Source organism: Lynx rufus, unplaced genomic scaffold (genome assembly GCF_022079265.1).
Source record: "Lynx rufus isolate CCGP_SWC_20201006 ecotype Redwood Valley unplaced genomic scaffold, mLynRuf1.p SCAF_2, whole genome shotgun sequence".
Classification (NCBI taxonomy): Eukaryota; Metazoa; Chordata; class Mammalia; order Carnivora; family Felidae; genus Lynx; species Lynx rufus.
In genome coordinates, this window is record NW_025814834.1 from 1,056,445 (window position 1) to 1,073,377 (window position 16,933).

At 60.8% G+C, this 16,933-nt stretch overlaps 1 protein-coding gene across 4 annotated transcripts; it reads right to left on the reverse strand.

The window, feature by feature from the left end:
• Window positions 1-486: 486 nt before the first annotated feature.
• On the reverse strand, window positions 487-16,544 carry CAPN10 (calpain 10). Of its 4 annotated transcripts, XM_047083518.1 has the most exons (13): window positions 16,220-16,544; window positions 14,723-14,775; window positions 13,861-13,992; window positions 12,557-12,753; window positions 11,549-11,766; window positions 9,826-9,967; window positions 8,957-9,123; window positions 8,311-8,591; window positions 7,649-7,851; window positions 7,248-7,503; window positions 5,753-5,952; window positions 5,490-5,535; window positions 487-5,218 (listed from the first exon to the last, which is right to left on the reverse strand). In XM_047083518.1, the coding sequence occupies exons 1-13, from the start codon at window positions 16,542-16,544 to the stop codon at window positions 5,189-5,191; spliced, it is 2,250 nt and encodes a 749-aa protein (XP_046939474.1). In that variant the 3' UTR covers window positions 487-5,188. The 4 variants fall into 4 exon arrangements, with proteins under 4 accessions (XP_046939474.1, XP_046939475.1, XP_046939476.1 ...); XM_047083519.1 differs by lacking the exon at window positions 14,723-14,775 and having other exon boundaries at window positions 16,220-16,392; XM_047083520.1 differs by lacking the exons at window positions 13,861-13,992; window positions 14,723-14,775 and having other exon boundaries at window positions 12,557-12,629; window positions 16,220-16,396.
• Window positions 16,545-16,933: the final 389 nt, after the last annotated feature.

The window sequence follows — 16,933 nt, forward strand, 5'->3', positions numbered from 1 at the left end:
TTAATATAATACAAAAATAACAGATAAAATCAATAAACTGAAAGTTGGTTTTCTTGAGAAGATCAATGAAGTTGATAAACCTAGGGCTACACTGATCAAGGTAAAAAACACCCCACAAATTACTAATATCAGAAATGAAAGAGAAAGCATCAGTTCAGATCCTACCGACATTAGAATAATAAAAGAACGTCATTAATAATGTCATGCAAATATATTTGACAACTCAGTTGAAATGCACAAATTTATTTTTTTAAGTGTATTTATTTATTTTAAGAGAGAGAGAAAGCAGGAGAGGGGCAGCGAGAGGAGAGAGAGAGAATCCTAAGCAGGTTCCCTCCTGTCAGTGCAGAGTCTGATGTGGGGCTCAGTCCCACTCACGGTGAGATCATGACCTGAGGTGAAATCAACTGAGTCACTCAGGTGCTCTGAAATGCACAAATTTCTTAAAAGTCACAGCTTGTCAAAATTTGTACAAGAAATAGAAAATCTGAATAGTCTATATTTATTAAAGTTGTTGAATTCATAATCTAAAACTTTCCCACAAAGAAACCCCCAACCCCGATGGTGTCACTGGTGAATTCTACCAAACATTTAAGAATAAAATAATATCAATCCTTAGCACTTTCAGAACGTAAAGAAGGAGAACACTTCTTAAAACTCGTTTTCAAAAGCAAGGTATACCCTCATTCTAAACCTGAACAAAGATATTACAAGAAAACAAAAATACAGAACAATGTCATGTATGAACACAGATATAAAAATTCTTTAAAATATATTAACTGAATCCAGCAATGTATAAAACAAATAATACGTTGCACACAAGTATCCTGAGGATATAAGGTTTGTTTTAACATCACAATGCCAACCAATATAATTGACTACATTAATAAAGGGGAACATTTATATAGTCATCTCCTCCGATCTTCCTTGCATTTATATAATGGAAGAAAATCACTTGATAAAATTCAACATCTGTTTCTGATAGAAACTCTCAAAAACTAGGGATAGGGGGAAATTCCCTCAGTCTGATAAAGAACATCTACAAAAAAAAAAAAATCATACCTAATGGTGAAAGACTGAGTGCTTTCCTACTGTGATCAGGAACACGGAAAGTGGCTCTCATCACTTTTACTCAAAATGGTATTGGAGGTCCGAGCCTCCAGAAATAAAGCAAGAAAAAAAGTGAATTCAGGTAAGAAAGGAAGAAACAGAGCTTTCTGTTTTCACATGTGACGTAATTCTGTATGTAGAAAATCCTAAGACATTTACAAATCAAAACCAAAACCAAACAAAAAACAACAACCCAACCCCCAAACTATGAATAAGTGAATTAACAAGGCTATAGGACACAAAATAATGTACAAAAAATGTATTCCTATATACTAGCAAAAAAAAAATTAGAAAAATGAAACCTAACATACAATATAATTTGTAAGTGTTGGAAAACAAAGCAGGTAAGAATAAGTGCAAAATATCTATGCTCCAGGACACGCAATATTGCTGAGAGAAATTAAGGAAGACCTCAAAAAATGGGCAGGTATACCATGTTCATGGATTTGAAGGTATCAATTCTCTTCATGTTGCTCTAGGCGATCAATCTACTTAAACATCAAGCATCATGTTCTGCTGCTTTTGCTTTCTAAATGTAGCTCAACAGTGACCTCTTCTCTCTGCCTCTCCTACCTCCCTTCTGGCCAGGACACCATCATCTGTCTCTTGATGTCTGCAACAGCCTTCTATTTGGTCCCCTCCCCATCTAGAGACTTCGACCAGAGAGAGAAGTCACATATACACCTATCAGGTCCTGCTTAAAAACTGTGTAGTGGCTCCTTACCACCCAGGATGTGAGACCCAAGCTCCTTAAATGGACCTCAAGACCCTTACCTACTTTTCCAGCCTTAGCTCCTGCCACAGTTGCTGAGCCTACTTGCCGCACTGCAGGCACAGAGAGCTTCTTTCCATTTCCTGAGGCTGCTCAACTCCTCTGCCAGCCCCTGCTTGCCCTGCACTGCTGACCCCAGGCTGATCAAGGGCCACCCCTACACATCAATGCATCATCTATCCCTCATCATCAGTACCGTCCAGATGATCTGTGTGCAGACAGTCCTCAAGGGCAGGGTACTGGGCATCTGAGCCCCATCCATAGCACCCCCCACACACTCACAGAGGGACTTCAGAATGAAGGGACAGGGGATCAGGGTAGTGGAGAGGGATGTGTTGGTGCTGGTGGGTCTTCTCAATAGGCCTTGGGGGGTGAGGGATGAGACCACGTCAGTCAGATTGCGTGCGCGTGAGCGCGCGCGCGCGCGCGCACACACACACACACGTCATGGTGCCCCAGCGTCACACCTGCCCAGGCACCAGGAACCCACAAGGGACTAGGACCGGCCCCTGATAGACCAGCCAGCCCAGTCCAAGCCAAAGCTGTTTCCTGATCCATCAGCCTCCCCTCTTGGGTGATTTGTGAAGGGACAGGCAGCTGAGGCTGTGTATGGCCTGAGCCCCAGCCCTGGAGGGGAGGTGCTTTAGGGAACCAAGCATAAGCACGGTCCTGACTAAAACTCCATGGTCTGAGTTCCCCAGGACGCTGAGTGAGCCGGCTCCCAGGCCAGACTGTCCTGTCTGTGCAGAAACAGCCTGTGCTTGCTGGGAACCAGAGGCACAGCCAGAGGGTCCCAGCCAGAGCCCTGCGTCTGAGGTCCCCTGGGGAGGGACGGGGCCCCAGAGCCGCTGAGTTGAGTACTCCTGGGTGCTGGAAGGCCCAGCCTGCCCCTTAAAGTTCATCCTCAAAACCAGCAACGACCCTCCCCTTGATGGAGCAGTCACGTCCAAGGCCTTGTGTTGGGGTCCAAAAAGCCCCCAAAGTGTCCCTAGGAAAAAATGACTCTTCTGTTCATTTCAAAAGGCAGCGTATCTAGCTTAAATCTGTTAAATATTACAGAGAAAAAAAAAATCCAGTAAAACCAAATGATGCAGACACGGGACACTGAGTGAGAAAAAAATGATTATTAATGGAGAGAGAGACAGAGAGGAAAGAGGCTGGAGCATCTGAGAACCTTGGCCCCGTCTGGCTGGCCCTGTCCCGTTCACTCCAGCTCTGTCCTTCCTCTCGCCCCGGAAGCCCAGACCCAGCCAGGCCCTCTCCCTGACTGCCGCTCTGAGGACACCAGGATCCTGATACTCGCCCAGGACCCCTGCGGCCCCCAAAGCTGACCCAGGCCCAGGGGAAGGAGGGCAGGCGAGGACAACGAGAGCAGACCCAGGGCCAGGACTGGGTAGGACACGGCTCCCATGGAGAAGGCACGGTCCACCTGCCCCAAGCAGGAAGTGGAAACGAGAAACCAAACAGGCGGTGTGGGGCAAAGTCTGCTGGGAAGGCCCGAAAAGGTGGCGTTCCCACACGCACACACCCAGACCTGCCCGTCAGGGGTCTGCCAGGGCCCCCGGACACAGGAGGGAGGCCGTTCACCCGAGCAGTCCCCCACCGGCCCGTCCACAGAACCAGGCCTCCAGGGCGTGGCTGGTTGCTGCTGCCCAGCTCCCCGGGGCCACGGGCCGGGTCCGAGGCGGGGCTCAGGTCAATACAGAGGACGGGTGAGACAGCAGCACACCGGCCCGGACCCCGTGGGGTCTGTGGTCTGCAGCCCCAGCTCACACCGGGCTGGGTGGGGGGCCAACGTCAGGTGGCTGACGGAGACTGGAAGTCGCCCGTGCATCGGGTCCTCCTGTGGGGTGGGAGCGGGCAAGAGCCCTCTTTCGGTCACTCTTGTCCTCAGCAGAATGAGCCCCGCTGGTGCCCACCCCACAGGCCCTTCCAGGCCAAGGACTCCAGGGCAGACATGGGGGCACACTGAGTATGGCCAGGGCTCGGACACGTGTTCAGCAAGGACATCGAAGCCCAGAGAACACAAGCTACTTCTGGAGGTCACTTGGTCGGAGGGAGGCGGCCACGCCCAGGACAGCCGGGCCTGCCTGCCTGTTGAGGATGCCCTGGGGGTGAGGTCTCCTTCAGCTCTGCCTCCCACGGAGGAACCATGCGACGGAACCACAAGCTGGCGCAGGCCCAGGGGGCTGGCGGCCAGGAGGGCACGAGCCTCCTCTGGTGCGGGGGCCACGGCCCGTGCCCCACCGGCCCAGCCACGTCCTGGAAGCCCGGCTGGTGTCTGGCCGCCTCTGCCAGGCTGCCTCTCCATCCGTGGCACCTCCAGATCCTGGAGCCCCTCCGTCCTCCACTCGACCCCAGAGAACTGGTCACCGCGAGGGGTCTTGCTCACACGCGAAGGGGCGTGGGGCAGCGAGGTCTTCCTCGGGCCTGTGTCGCGGCCCCCAGCCCTCCTTTGGAAGGTGAGGACGGCGACGCCACGGCGCTGGCCAGTCAGGGAAGCAGCGGGGGTGGGGAGAGAGGCCCGGCCGAGACCGGGGCTGACCGCGTCCAACCGGTCAGAGGCCCGGCGCCCCCGGGGACGCCTCCTCCCACGTCGAGAGCGAACGACTGCATCTGGCACCTCCAAACGGAAGGGAGGCCGAGGCCGAGAGTCCCTCCGGACGCCCAGGCGGGGTAAGGCCCAGCAGGGACAGGGCGGACGACGTGGCCGGCACCAAGGTGCTGCCCTGGGCTGCTCCCTCCTGCTCCCGTCACGGGGCGGGCGCCCACGGCCCCTCCACGACCCTCCAGGCTCCCACCACCCACTGCGTCCTCAAGCGGCCTGCCCGCCTCCCAGGCCAGCAGGGCCCCGAGGGAGCGCAGGGCCCGGGCCTTCCCCTGCTCCTCAGGGAGAGTGGACTCGGCCTGCGGCTCCCCGAGACGAGGCTCCGCAAACCGCTCAGTACTCACGTTTATTCATAAAGTTTCTTCCCAAAAACGTCTGCCGTAATAACTAGTTCTAAACAAGATTTGTCCTGACGCACTCTTGTCCCCTGTGAGGCCTCTCTCCGGAGCCGGGGACAGATGCCGCCGAGGGTCTCTGGGAGGCTCTCCGGCCTCAGCGCCACGGAACAAGGACGCCCGATGCAGCGGTTTTTGCTTTTCCGAGGCACCTGCTTCGCCCCACGGCCACCTCCCTGCAGGACCCGCGGGCACGTGCAGCCGTCCGACTCGGGGCTGTGAGCCACAGCAGGGAGGCTGGTGGCACCGTGGGAGGGGGCCTCTCACCCCCCAGTCACCGGAGCCGACACGGGGGTCACCCAGTTAGGTTTTCATAACTGCCATGAAGGAGGCCTGCAGGACGAGAGACGGCGAGGTCTGGGCAGGGCCGCCCTCCTCCGAGCAGCACTGCCAGGCGCTGGGACTGCAGCCCCGGGCTCTCGGTTGCTGAGGGGCTCTGCCTGGTGGCCCCCATGTTCACACACCGGTGTGCCGGTGTCCCCGGGCACAGCCTGGCCTGCAGCCTGGCCTCTGGGGGGAAGCTGGGGTAATTCAGACCCTAGGGCGCCAGGCGGCCTCGAGGCAGAGTAATGGGGTGGCCCTCTGCCCTAGGCCCCACACGTACCTCCTGGAGAAGCTGCCCCAGCCTTTCCTGGCTGTGAATGGAGCGCCTGCGGGAGAGAAGACACGGTCGGCCTCCTGGCGCCCAGCTCGAGAGCAGCCACGCTCCCCCCCAGACTCCCAGGCAAGGAGGGGTCCCAAGGCTCACGCCCTGCCCGCTGCTGCTCTGCGGGGACAGACAAGCGCTGGGGCAAGCAGGGCAGGCGGGAGAGAACAGGCAGGTGAATACTAAGACACTGAGGGCCACCCCCAGCCCCGGAGCCCCACCTGTCTATTCTGGTGGCGATGGTCACCGTGAAGGCCCCTTCTGTGTCTGGCAGGTAGGTGGAGGGCACGATCCTGTAGGTCCCCGCCGACAGGTGGCAGAGCCGGCTCACTTCCTGGGCGTAGCAGTGTGGCACACAGCTTAGCAGAGGGTCCTGGAGCAGCCGGAGGGACGCGCCCTGGCTCCCGCCATCCACCGGAACCTGGCGGAGGCGTGGGCTCAGACGGGGTCGGGGGGTGGGGCTGTCCGCTGGGCTGCCACGGCCACCAAGTCCTTCCCAGTCTCGGGACCGCACTCCCTTTCCGAGGCCGGGGTGTCCAGGGTGGGGAGGCGCCCGGTGCAGTCTGCCCGGATCTCACGGTGACGTCTCCCACGTCACACTCCCTTTTCCAGGGAGGAAGGGCCACCAAGCTGGAGAAGCTGGGCTCACACTCACCGAGGCCCCACCGCCCTTGTCAGGCGGGCGGCCCCATCAGGCGTGGGGGACCGCCACGACCACCACTGCCCAGGCCTCTGTCCTGAGGGTTGTCTGACCGGCTCCTGGCACTGGCACTTGTATCGAAGCTCCTGGGTGCCCCGCTGGCAGCCCGGGGGCAGCGAAGCTCCAGAATGAGCCCTCAGCTCTTGGGGAGCACAGTGTCCTCCCAAGGGTACAGAAGCTTCTCAACCAGAGAAATTCCTACCCTTCCTTCATATCATCTGCACCCCGGGCTCTGTGTGCCCACCCCACAACGGCGCCCAGGACACGGCTCCAGGCTGCCCTCCTGGCCCATGCCCTCCTCGGCACCCAGCATGAAGCGGGGCCCCCAGCAGGGGCACAAATGTGAGCTGGGAGCCACTTCATCCCCGTGGAGTCTGGGCTTACGACCCCTGACCTCTGGCACCGCACTTGTCCCCCTTCCTCCAACTACAGGTCTGCTGGGCTTGTCCCGGCTGCGTTACAACACAGGGCGGGCAGACGGAGGTGGAGGGAGGTTTGGGGTGGCGTCTGTGACGTGCTGGCCCTACTCCGGCCTCAACACAGCCTCCTCTCCTACCGCGGGGGGACAGCTCTCTGCTCTGAGAATCACCTGAGCAACTGCGATCGGGGGCATCTGTCTGCCAGGCCCTCACGCCGGCTCTGTGGGCGGGTGGGCTCCCTTTCCTGTTCTTCCCCGCGAACCTGTGCCATGAACTGCGTCATGGCTTCGGGGCGGCTCCTGGCGGACCGCCTTTCCTGGGGCACGCCGTCGGGTCTCCTGGGCGGGAGGCACGGTTCTAGGGAGCAGACCTGACCTCGTGACGCTTGTTCTGAGCCAGGGTTCTAAGCTGACCTATGACCCCAGTGAATTACAGACTTCACGAAACCCAGAGACGGATCTTGTACGGGACCAGCCAGCCTGGCTGTGCCCACGTGACCGCGTCCGGGCCTCTCTGTCCGGCCTGGCCGCCTGTGTGGACCAGCGCCCCCGAGGGCCGCCCTGTGCCCGCCTACCCCCCGGGACAGGAAGGGCTTGCCTGGAAGACGTGGAAGCCGATGGGGTGGCACTCGCTGTCACGGCAGTGTTGGCGCAGAGTGATTCGGATGCAGCGGGGCCCTGCGCCCTCGGGGACCGAGAGGGGGAAGCAAGGGTTGGTAGGGTAGGAGGCGAAGTTCCTGCTGCCCCCCGCCGTCTGGCCGATTCTCCAAGAGCCCCGCAGCTGCACGGTCTCCCACTCCCCTGCGGGCAGGGCCTCCCCAGAGGCAGGGCTCGCGGTCGCCGGCTTGATGGCACTGCCCGGGGGAGACACACAGGAGGACCCGGCTGTCATGGGCCGCAGACGCACACGGACCGCAGGAAGCCGCCCGGGCCGCTCCCCCCTCCTCCGCTGAGGCCCTCGAGGGAGTGCGGCCTGGAGACCCCACTTGCCCCTCTCACCTGAGGGAGACTCTCCCACTGGAAAAGACCCGGAGCAGAAACTGCCCCGGCACGTCCTTCAGGAAGGTGCTGGGGACAGCCAGGTAGTAGCCGGGGCCGAGTTCACAGCGGAGGTGGACCTCCCGGTCGTAGGCGTGGCACACAGTGCCAGCCACGGGGGGCGTGGACAGGACCCTGGGCAGGCTGACCCGCCGCTTCTCCACCTGCAGAGAGGGGGCCCGCGTGCCAACGTCCCGAGACCGGCCTGCCGCCTTCACCCAGCACAAAGAAACCGCCCGGACCTGTGGGCCCCACCCCAGCACGGCAGGGGACGGCTCAAAGCGCCCACCAACCCAGGGCTCTCACTCGGCCCCAGGGGTCAGTGGCCCTGTCCCAGATGCGAGCCTCCAAGCCCTCCCGCTCTGGGGAGAGCAGAGGGGGATCGAGACAGGGCTGTGCCCTGGTCCCTCCGGCGGGTTCCGCCACCGGCTGCTTTTCTTTTCGTGCCCCTTTGTCTGACGGAGGCCGGCTGCGTTAGGCGGGGCCGGGTCTGTGGGAGCGCCAGCTGGTGTATGACCCTGGGGTAGGCGGGGGACACCTGAGGCTCCTGGCGGTCACCGGTGTCACTCTTGTCCTAGCGCCCCTAGGCCCTGAGCAGGGAGCTGGGACCCAGGTAGAATTACCTTCCAGATATGCAGGCCCACGGCCTGGTAGTCCTTGCCCGGGAGGCTGGCCGGGGTCCATGAGGCACGGTTGTCCCTCAACGGTGCCCGAGCCCGGCCTGCCCAGTTTGCTGTGCGCACCCTGGGTCTCTGCAGGACGGTAACATACACCTCGCTTGGTTCCGAGACCCGCAGCCAGAATTTGGGGTTGCTGGGAAAGCCGCTGTTGTTCCGACAGCCTCCTGCAGACTGCCCCTTGACCCAGGCCCCGGGTAGCTCCTGAGTGTGGCACAGCTCCTTTTCTAGACGGAGAACCAAGCATCAGCTCCAGGAAAGGGCTCCCATGCCGCCCTTCCTGCCACTCTCACCAACACCAGCCACGGCACCCTATAGGAGGGAGCCCCGTGCCTCCCAACACCTTGAGCTGCCAGGGACGGGAGGAAGTGGAACCATCTCTCTGCACTGAAGGAAGCAGATTGGGGCCTGTGGCCAGGCTGGTGCCCAGGGGCCCCCAGAGGGACGCGGGCTCCGCTCAGCCCTGACTTCCGAAGGCAGAGCCCATGCGGCTTGCCGCCCCCCCGCCCCACCCCACCAGGCCTCCCCCAGGGTGAGCGTGCGGGCCTCCCCCAGGGTACGGGCTTCCCCCAGCGTGCGGGCCTCCCCTTACCTGAGTAGAGGCTCTGTAGGTGGCCAGCCTCCGTGATCGGGAAGCCCACGGTGACCTCGTCAAACTCCTGGAGGAACTCCTCCTCTTCCACCCAGAACTCCCCTTCCTGCAGCTGGGACAGCAGTGTAGCCTCATCCGCCGGGTCCACCCGGCTCCACCCTTCGCCCCTGGAAGACACGGCACTTCAGAGGGGCCTCTCATCCGAGAGCGGACGACACTGACCGAGGAGCCCTGTGCCCTGCCGGCTCGGGTGGCTCCACGCTGGCCCTTCCGCAGGCAGTCACCTCTGTCCTTCCCCGAGGGCCCCCGTCTCTAGACACATCTCCCCAGAGCGGTGTCCCCGAGCAGGTGAACGAGAGATGTGCTTGATCGACTCGGGTGGAGCTGCCACCAGCCTGGGCTCGGGGGCAAGCGTCGGATCTGCTGACCGGCCACGGCCGGCCACGGGGAGCGGGTCCAGCACCCTCATTCAATCCAGGTTCCCAGCACCAGTGAAGGTCAGAAAGCTGAGCACTCACATGTCCCTGTCACCCGCAGCCCGATGGGGCACCTACCCTTCCGTGGGCACCCTCGAGACGGGACCCCAGGGTCTAGGGTTGCCTCGGTCCCGGCACCATGCACGACACCGGCCTCCTAAGGTTGTCTGGGGCCAAGCACAGGACTCAGGGGACCGGAGGTGGTGCCAGGAGGGCCTTGCTGGAGACCAAGCATGCACCGTCCTGACCAGCTATGAACGGTCTGCCACGAGCCACGGCACCAGAGCCCGGGACATACGCGGTTGTGACACACACAGCTCTGAGTTGCCGCTCGGGGCCCCACCCTCCCGGCCTGCCTGACGGCAGTCTCGTTCTGGCCTCGCCCATACTCACCCCTCTCTCCAGGGCCCCTGCCAGCACCGCCGGCCCCAGGGGTTCTGAATGCGCAGCAGCAGGATGGCCTGGCCAGTCCGCCCCCGGAGCTCTCGCAGATCCGACACAATGAAGGCATGAAACTCCCCCAACTCCCTGGCACCTGGGAGAGACACGGCTGGGATGTGGGCAGGGAGTCCCCAAGCCGAGCAGACCCACGGGTCTGTCTCCTTCCCCGCGGGCTGCTCCAGCCCACCCTGCTGCGGCCACACCAGCACCCAGATCCCCACGGACCAGTGGGGCTCCTTTCCCGACCCTGTGGACAAGCAAGCTTAGGAGCGGCCTTCGCCACGGCAGAGCCACGGTGAAGGACCCGGGTCTGGACTCTGGCTCCGCGGCCACAGGCCCGGCAGCTCATTCCCTTCTCGGTGGCTCGGTCCTTGCCTGGGCGGACGAGAGAGGATGGCCGGCCGGCTGGCCGACCGACAAGGGGCACAGGGCCCCTGGTGCTGCCACCAGCACTGTCAGCGGCAGGTCTGTGACCTCCCAGCGAGGCTGGCTCGGGCGGCATCGCACAGCAGGTACTGCTGGAGGAAACACGTGGTGTAGGGCAGGGGGACCGGAGGCTCCAGAGAGGAAACCACCCCATTTGCCCAGAGCCCTTGGGACAAACAGACATGCAAAAGGAGGGGCCGAAGAGTGAAGGAACTCCAACCTGGGAAGGGGGGTGGCAGTCCAGAAAGGAGAAGAAACCCCAGGAATGTCTTGAAAAGCTTTATTTACAACGGCATTATAGCCTCCACTCTCGGGGTCTGCCTCAGTCCTCAGCCCTGAGACGCTCCAGGGGGATCCCGATGACCTCCCGCAGCCCCCTCTTTGCCTAGGGGCTTCTGCAAAGCCTGGAGCGCCAAGAACTGACCCCACCCACCCTGGGGGCAGCTGATGCCAAGACTCAGGGAAGGTTCTAACGCTGTGTCACGCACAGGCTTCCGCGGGCTTCCCTCGTTTCCCACACGGGGGGGGGGGTGGGGCAGACCCAGCCCTCAGCACAGGCCGGGCAACTGAATTGTCCACACGTGTCCATTTATTTCAATGTCCCTATTCTGGGGTCATTATGATTTTCATAGTGAAGTTCATCCTGGACGCTCTCAAATATGAACACGTTCAGTAATGCCGTCTATAACGCGAGAAACCGAAAAGACCTTAAAGGTCTGACGTTAAGGGAAAGAGTAAGAAAACCACAGCAGATCTGCGAACGGAACTGACACTGACAGTTTACATGGCACCTGAGAAAATGGCATACGGTGCAAAATGCAAAACACACACGTGTTGGTGGGAAAGACCTACTAAAGTCCGCGAAAAACTCAACGGAGCTCTGTTTGCGTGTTGTTTTCCTTTCAACAAGCTTTCTCTGACGAGTGCGAGGACCGCCAAGGCGGAAGCCTCAGTGCTGACTCCGCCAGGTCGCCAGCCGGCCCCAGATGCTGCCGCCACCCATCTCCTACGAAGTCTCCACACGGCGGCCGCCCGCAGGGCTCCGGCCTCACCCTAGCGGTGAGTCGGGGAGCAAGGGACACCTCCCTCCAGAGAAGGACGGGTGGCGGGGACAGTCACACACCAGACACCAGCTTTCAAGGATAAATGTCTTGCTTTCCACTCGGCCCTGACGGGGCCGCAAGAAGAAGACGCACGTGTGTGCGGGCCTCTCGCGCTGCCCCCCCCCCACCCCCCGCTTGCGTCTCACCTGCTCTGGGACTGAGCACCGAGCAGCTTATCAGGCACCGGTCCTTGAGGCTGAGTAGCTGCCGACAAGTCCTGTGCTCTGAGCCGCCAGGCCTGTCCTGTCGGCCGCCGGTCCTCGCCAAGTCCTTCAAGCTCCACCTTTCCGCCAGGCCACCAGTGAGGTCCACCAGGGCATCCGCCACCTGCCCGGCCCACAGGTGCTCATAGGACCCATAGACCCTAGGGAGACAACCGCAGCCAGTGAGCCTCTGGCCCGGGTACCCTGCCCCTTCCATCCCCACACCCAACACCCCCAGATCACCTCGCCCACCACTTCGATTGCTTCTCTTTACTCCTGCCTCATTCTCATCAAGTCCAGGCATCACCTGACCCTCAAAGGCTGTAACGCACAGCGGCCCAGCAACGCCCTGCCGCCTCCAGGGCAGACATCAGCACGAGGCGGTGCGGGGCGCAAGCCTGTGAACACCCGCTACTTGCCTCTCGAGATCAAACCCCACACTGGCCAGGGGATGGAGGGACTCACTCGCACCAATATCACTGCAGGCCTTCCTCGCTCCCTTAGGGCTAAGGCCTATCGGTGCAGCCTCTTTGGGCAAGCTGATATGTGCATCCTAAGAGGAGGCTTCTTCGATTCAGACCCCGGGTGAGGGTCGTGGTCTCAGGCAGGACCAGGCTAAACAAGCATTGCGACCTGGGTGGCCTCCCACCTCCCACCATTTCCAGGGGAGGGAAACGCACACCCTCTCCCTCTGGAGGCGATGCCTTCATGCCCGACTTCGAGATGAGTGCGGAGAAAGGGGGAGCGGGCCGGGGATGGGGCAAACCACAGGCCGAGTCTCAGAGTTTCTGTCTCTGGACAAGTCAGTCCCCACGCCAGCCCGGCTGTCAGGTCCCTGGAACGGAGGAGGACACTGCAGCCCAGGGAGAGCGGGGACGTGCTTCCCGGGGGCGGACTCAGGCCGCTGTGGCTCCCTGCCCACCCCGACCCTCCAGCCTCCGGCACGCGTACTTGGCATAGACCTTCTCCAGTAAGGGAAGCCAGAACACATCCTCTCTCTGGCACCGGGAGAAGCAGAGTCTCCCTGCAAGACAAGGCAGACGGTCATCTATGGTCACCTCCACCCAGCGTCCAAACCGCCAAACTCGACAGGTAAAGGAGCCGCGGTACGTTGGGTCGAGCCAGCTCGGCTGTCCTGGAGGAATGACCTACCGTGCACAGGGAAAGGCAAAAGGAGACCGTGAGAGGCAATGCACGCAGCGCCCTCCAAGCACCTTCATGAGAGCCGTTCCAGGGGACCCTGCCGGTCTGCAGAAACCTAATCATCCCACGGAAAGCTAACCGACTTTTCAATGTACGTATCTCGGGGCCACACTGAGGGAGCCGAGTGTCTCCAGAAGCTTAAAGCCAACCATTATGTCCTATTGTCCCAAATAAGCACTCGACCTGAATCCAAAACAAACGTGACTTTTACAGGCACGAGTGACCCAATTTTCAGCACAGCCGGTGGCAGACGGCAGGTCACCGTGGGCACAGCAACCCCCCCGGCTGGAGGCTGGTGCCTCGGGATCCGGGCCAGCCCGTCCACTGCTGGCTCTGGTGCTGTGACCCCACAGGTGTGGGCTTTGCCCCGGACACACTTGTCTGGTCCTGGCTCTGCCCCTCAGCGGCTACAAACACGAAAGCAGTGGTTTTCGTGCTCTCACTTATGAACCGGGGTCAAAGCCAGAGAGGCCCGGAGAACAAATGCCAGCAACTGTGGTGTGCTTAGCAAGGCCTGGGGACCCAGGAGGAGCTCTGGATGGGTCACCACTGTCAGCCTTGCTGCATTAATCAGTAACATTCTAGCGACGAGCCAAACAAAGAGCTGTGGTGCTCCTGGGGGAGCACTCTGAGCAGCCCTCCTACACCTGTGCTAGCCGCCCAGCCTCGGAAACCACTTTAATCACCTTTTGCCAATTTGCATTCAAAGCTTGTTTAAGAAACAACAACAACAACCAGCTAGGAAAACTTACTCCAAACCCGGGGCATTCCTACTCTGGGCTGGCCTGCTCATCTGTGCATCCCTCCAAGGGTGTTGGAGGGCAGGGCAGGGCAGAAAGCACCGGGGAGCCCTGGTGAGAGGGGGACACGGTGTCTGTGCCTTGGAGCCCCTGGGGCCTGTGAGCAGAGCCCTCCCTTTCCACCAGCCATGCTGGGCGACCTCAGCAGAGCCCCGCAGAACAGGAGGTTCGGCTGCCTCGCCTCCCGCTTCCTTCCTGTGCTCGGCAGACAGGAAGACAGAGCAGAAGAGAAACACGCTCGGACGCAGGTACCTGGTCCAGGAGGCGCCGGCTCTTCTGCAGGGCAGCACAGGCGCACAGGAGCCAGCAGTCTCCCAGCAGCCCTTGCTTCACCTGTCCTTCCTGTGGGTTATCTGCAAACAGCCGGGGTGTGGCACAGATCTCCTGAAATAAAGAGTTCACCTCGTCTGAAGGCTAGTCTTTAAAACGAAGAACACGGGATCTAGGCGACAGGCGCCGGGGAGGAGCTTTTCTGGTCATCCGCATTGCCCAAGAGGGGAGGGGAAGCAGCTGGCCTCCGCGGCCTCCGTCTGTCAGCCCTCCTGGCTTCACATCATCCCATCTGGCTTAGGTTCTAGGGTCCTCTTCTCTGTCTACCTTTGTTAAGTGGCAAAACCCCAGCTCGGGATGGATCCCACGTCCCCCTTCTCCAAACAGCTAACTGTTGGCCTAGAAAATGGTTTCACTTAAGTCCACACTGGCAGATCTCAAATGGGTCCTCCATACTGCTGGAAACCGAAACCCTTCTCTCCAAGGCTTAATTGCCCACTCCCCAGACTACTTTATTCCCTCTTCTCTACACTTCTACACTGCCCCCCTCTTGCCTGAGCCCCTCTGAGCTGATGACCTTGCCAGAAGCTTCATCAGAAGCAACCTGACCTGACCCCCTCTTGTCTTCGGAGCCTGGGTTCCTCCCATGACCCCCCCCCTTTCACCCCTACAGGCAGAATCCCACCAGCAGAAGACGGAGAGAGAACCCCCATCCTCTCTAACAGACCATCCCCCCTGCATTAGCTCCCCTTGAGGCTTCCCTTCACTGGCAGACTTCTTGAAACAGCTGCTCATTACTTCCTCCTCCCTCAGCATAGGCCCCTCTAGCCTCTGAGCCGGTCACCTCTGTGTGGTCAAATCCAGCAGGCATCTCTCTGTTCTCATCTTTCCTGGCACCTGCAGGCATCAGAACAGTGGCTGAGCCCCTGCACTTCCCCACAGTCCCCTCTTGGCTCCCAGGGTTCCATGTGTCCCCGCTTGTCCTTTTCCCTCACTGCCGGCTGCTTCTCGCGGCTACCTGCCAGGACACCTGCTTGGACACCCTCGGAAGTGTGAGGGTCCCTCAGGGCTCAGTTCCAAGCCCTCTCTTCTTCTCCAGCCCCACTTTCTCCTGAGACACTCTTCAGGGCCCTGAGCCCTGTGACAGTGCCCATTCCCAGAGGGAACCTCTAGCCCAGAACTTCCTGCGTGCCCGACTCTCATGCCCACCTGCCTCTGACAGCTCTGTCTGCGCCTGAGAGAGCAAAACCCAACCCGAGAGTTCCATCCCTAGCTCTCCCCCACCTCCCCGTGTCGCCTAGCACATCACCCAGGTGCTCAGTCTCGAAGTCTAGAAGTCATTCCTGAGCTTGGCTTTATCCTCACCCTCCACTTCCAGTTGGTCAGCAAAACCTGTTAATCCCCCTCCAAAGTACTTCTCAAACCCACCCACTCCGAAGCCATCCTAGGTGGCCATGCTACCAGGAGCATCACTACTGAGATGGCCGCCTGCTTGCTTGCCGGGTCAATCCACCGCCCAGCCAGCAGTAAAAGTGAGCTTCTTCAAACATAAACCCACTCAAATCGCTCCTCTGCTAAAACCCCCAGTGGCCTTCCAAGTGGCCTAGAATCCATTTTTAACCCGAATTCCACTGGCATGGCCTGTGAGGCTCTTCATGCTTTGGCCCTCCCGTCCTTCCACACCAAACGGGCACTTTCCGTGTTGCCCAAATGCCTCAGTCGCCAGCCCCAAGCTGCTCTGGCTTTGAGGGCTGCTGGCCATGCAGGCTGTGTCCGTGCAGACGGGGGAGGGTCGTACCTGAGAAGTCTCACTGGGCAGATACACTGTTTCTAAGGATTATCAACAGAGCACTGGGCCGGAGCATCCCCGCAAATTGCCACCTTAAAGCGTTTACATCTGAAAATGCAGGTGCACGAAGCCCTAAACAACTTTGCTTCGTAGGCTCAGTCTGACCCTTCCAGAAGACCACAGGCGTAGCAGATACCAGCAAACACAAGTAACGGGGCAGGCCCGCTGGCGGCCAGGAGGGCCGTGCACACCAGAAGCTAAGTGCGGTCAGGCGCCCGTCGGGGCAGAAGCGGGGCTGGGTTTGTGGGCCCTGTCGCCGGGCCCCGAGCCTCCTCCGGAACCAAGTTCTCACAGGCGCGGGCCAGGCGCTGGCCCTCCCGCACACCCGGGACGGACCTGGCACGGAGCTCCGAGGGGCTCCCTCCCGACGGACCACCCTCCCCGTTTCTGGGACAGACGCGGCAGACGCGGCCACCCCTCCCGCCGCGCACGGCGCGGGAGGCAGCGCCCGGGGCCCGGCCCTCGGCTCGAGAGCCGCGCCAGGGGCCGCACCTGGGGCCTCCTCCACGTGATGTCCTCCCGGAACTGGGCCAGCGGCGTGGAGAAGCTGGAAAACAGTGAGGAGTCCGAGGCGGGGAAGTCGGCGTCTCGGAACAGCTCCCTGGCCGGCGCCCGCATCCTGGGCGCTCGGGGCTCCCATTGACAACCCGGAAGGTGGGCGAGGCCCGGCGCGCGCCCGTCCGGTCGCCGCGGTAACCGCCGGGCCACGTGACACAGCGGCCCAATCGCACTCGAGCGGCGGAAGTCTAAACGCATTCCCAGTATCCCACCCTCGGGGGCGTGGCTCCCGAGCTCGGCTCTCGCGAGACCGTGCCATCGCCGTGCGGCACTTTTCTTTCCCCGGGAGGTGTGTGCGAACTCGCCCGGCGGAGACTCACGGGAGGCTGACGGGCTTCGTGTCCTCTGGCCGGTGCAGCTCGGGCTGGGGCGTCGGGGCCGCTTGGACTCGCGGGCGTTCGGGGCTTAAGGGACCGGAGAGGCTCTTGGGCCGAGGTCCGGGCCGCGGACTACAGATCCCAGAATGCAGCACCGCCTCCCAGAATGCGCCGCTCGTCCCGGCGCTTGGCGGCAGGTCGGGCCGCCTGTTGGCGGAAGGATCCGGGAAGCGAGCGCCGCGGGTCGCTTGGGAAGGCAGCGGTGGGCGGCGGTGGTGTGCTCCCGGGACCGAGCCGGCCCGTGGAGCGGGGGGACGGGGTCCTCCGGGCC

Excerpts from the sequence above, each read along its gene's own strand:
- CAPN10 (XM_047083518.1), bottom strand. The coding sequence starts at position 16,544 with ATGGCACGGTCTCGCGAGAGCCGAGCTCGGGAGCCACGCCCCCGAGGG. Across the intron at positions 9,968-11,548 it reads GGTGCTCAGTCCCAGAGCAG|GTGCCAGGGAGTTGGGGGAG; the intron begins GTGAGACGCAAG and ends TGTCTCTCCCAG. Across the intron at positions 7,504-7,648 it reads AGTGGGAGAGTCTCCCTCAG|TGCCATCAAGCCGGCGACCG; the intron begins GTGAGAGGGGCA and ends TCCCCCGGGCAG.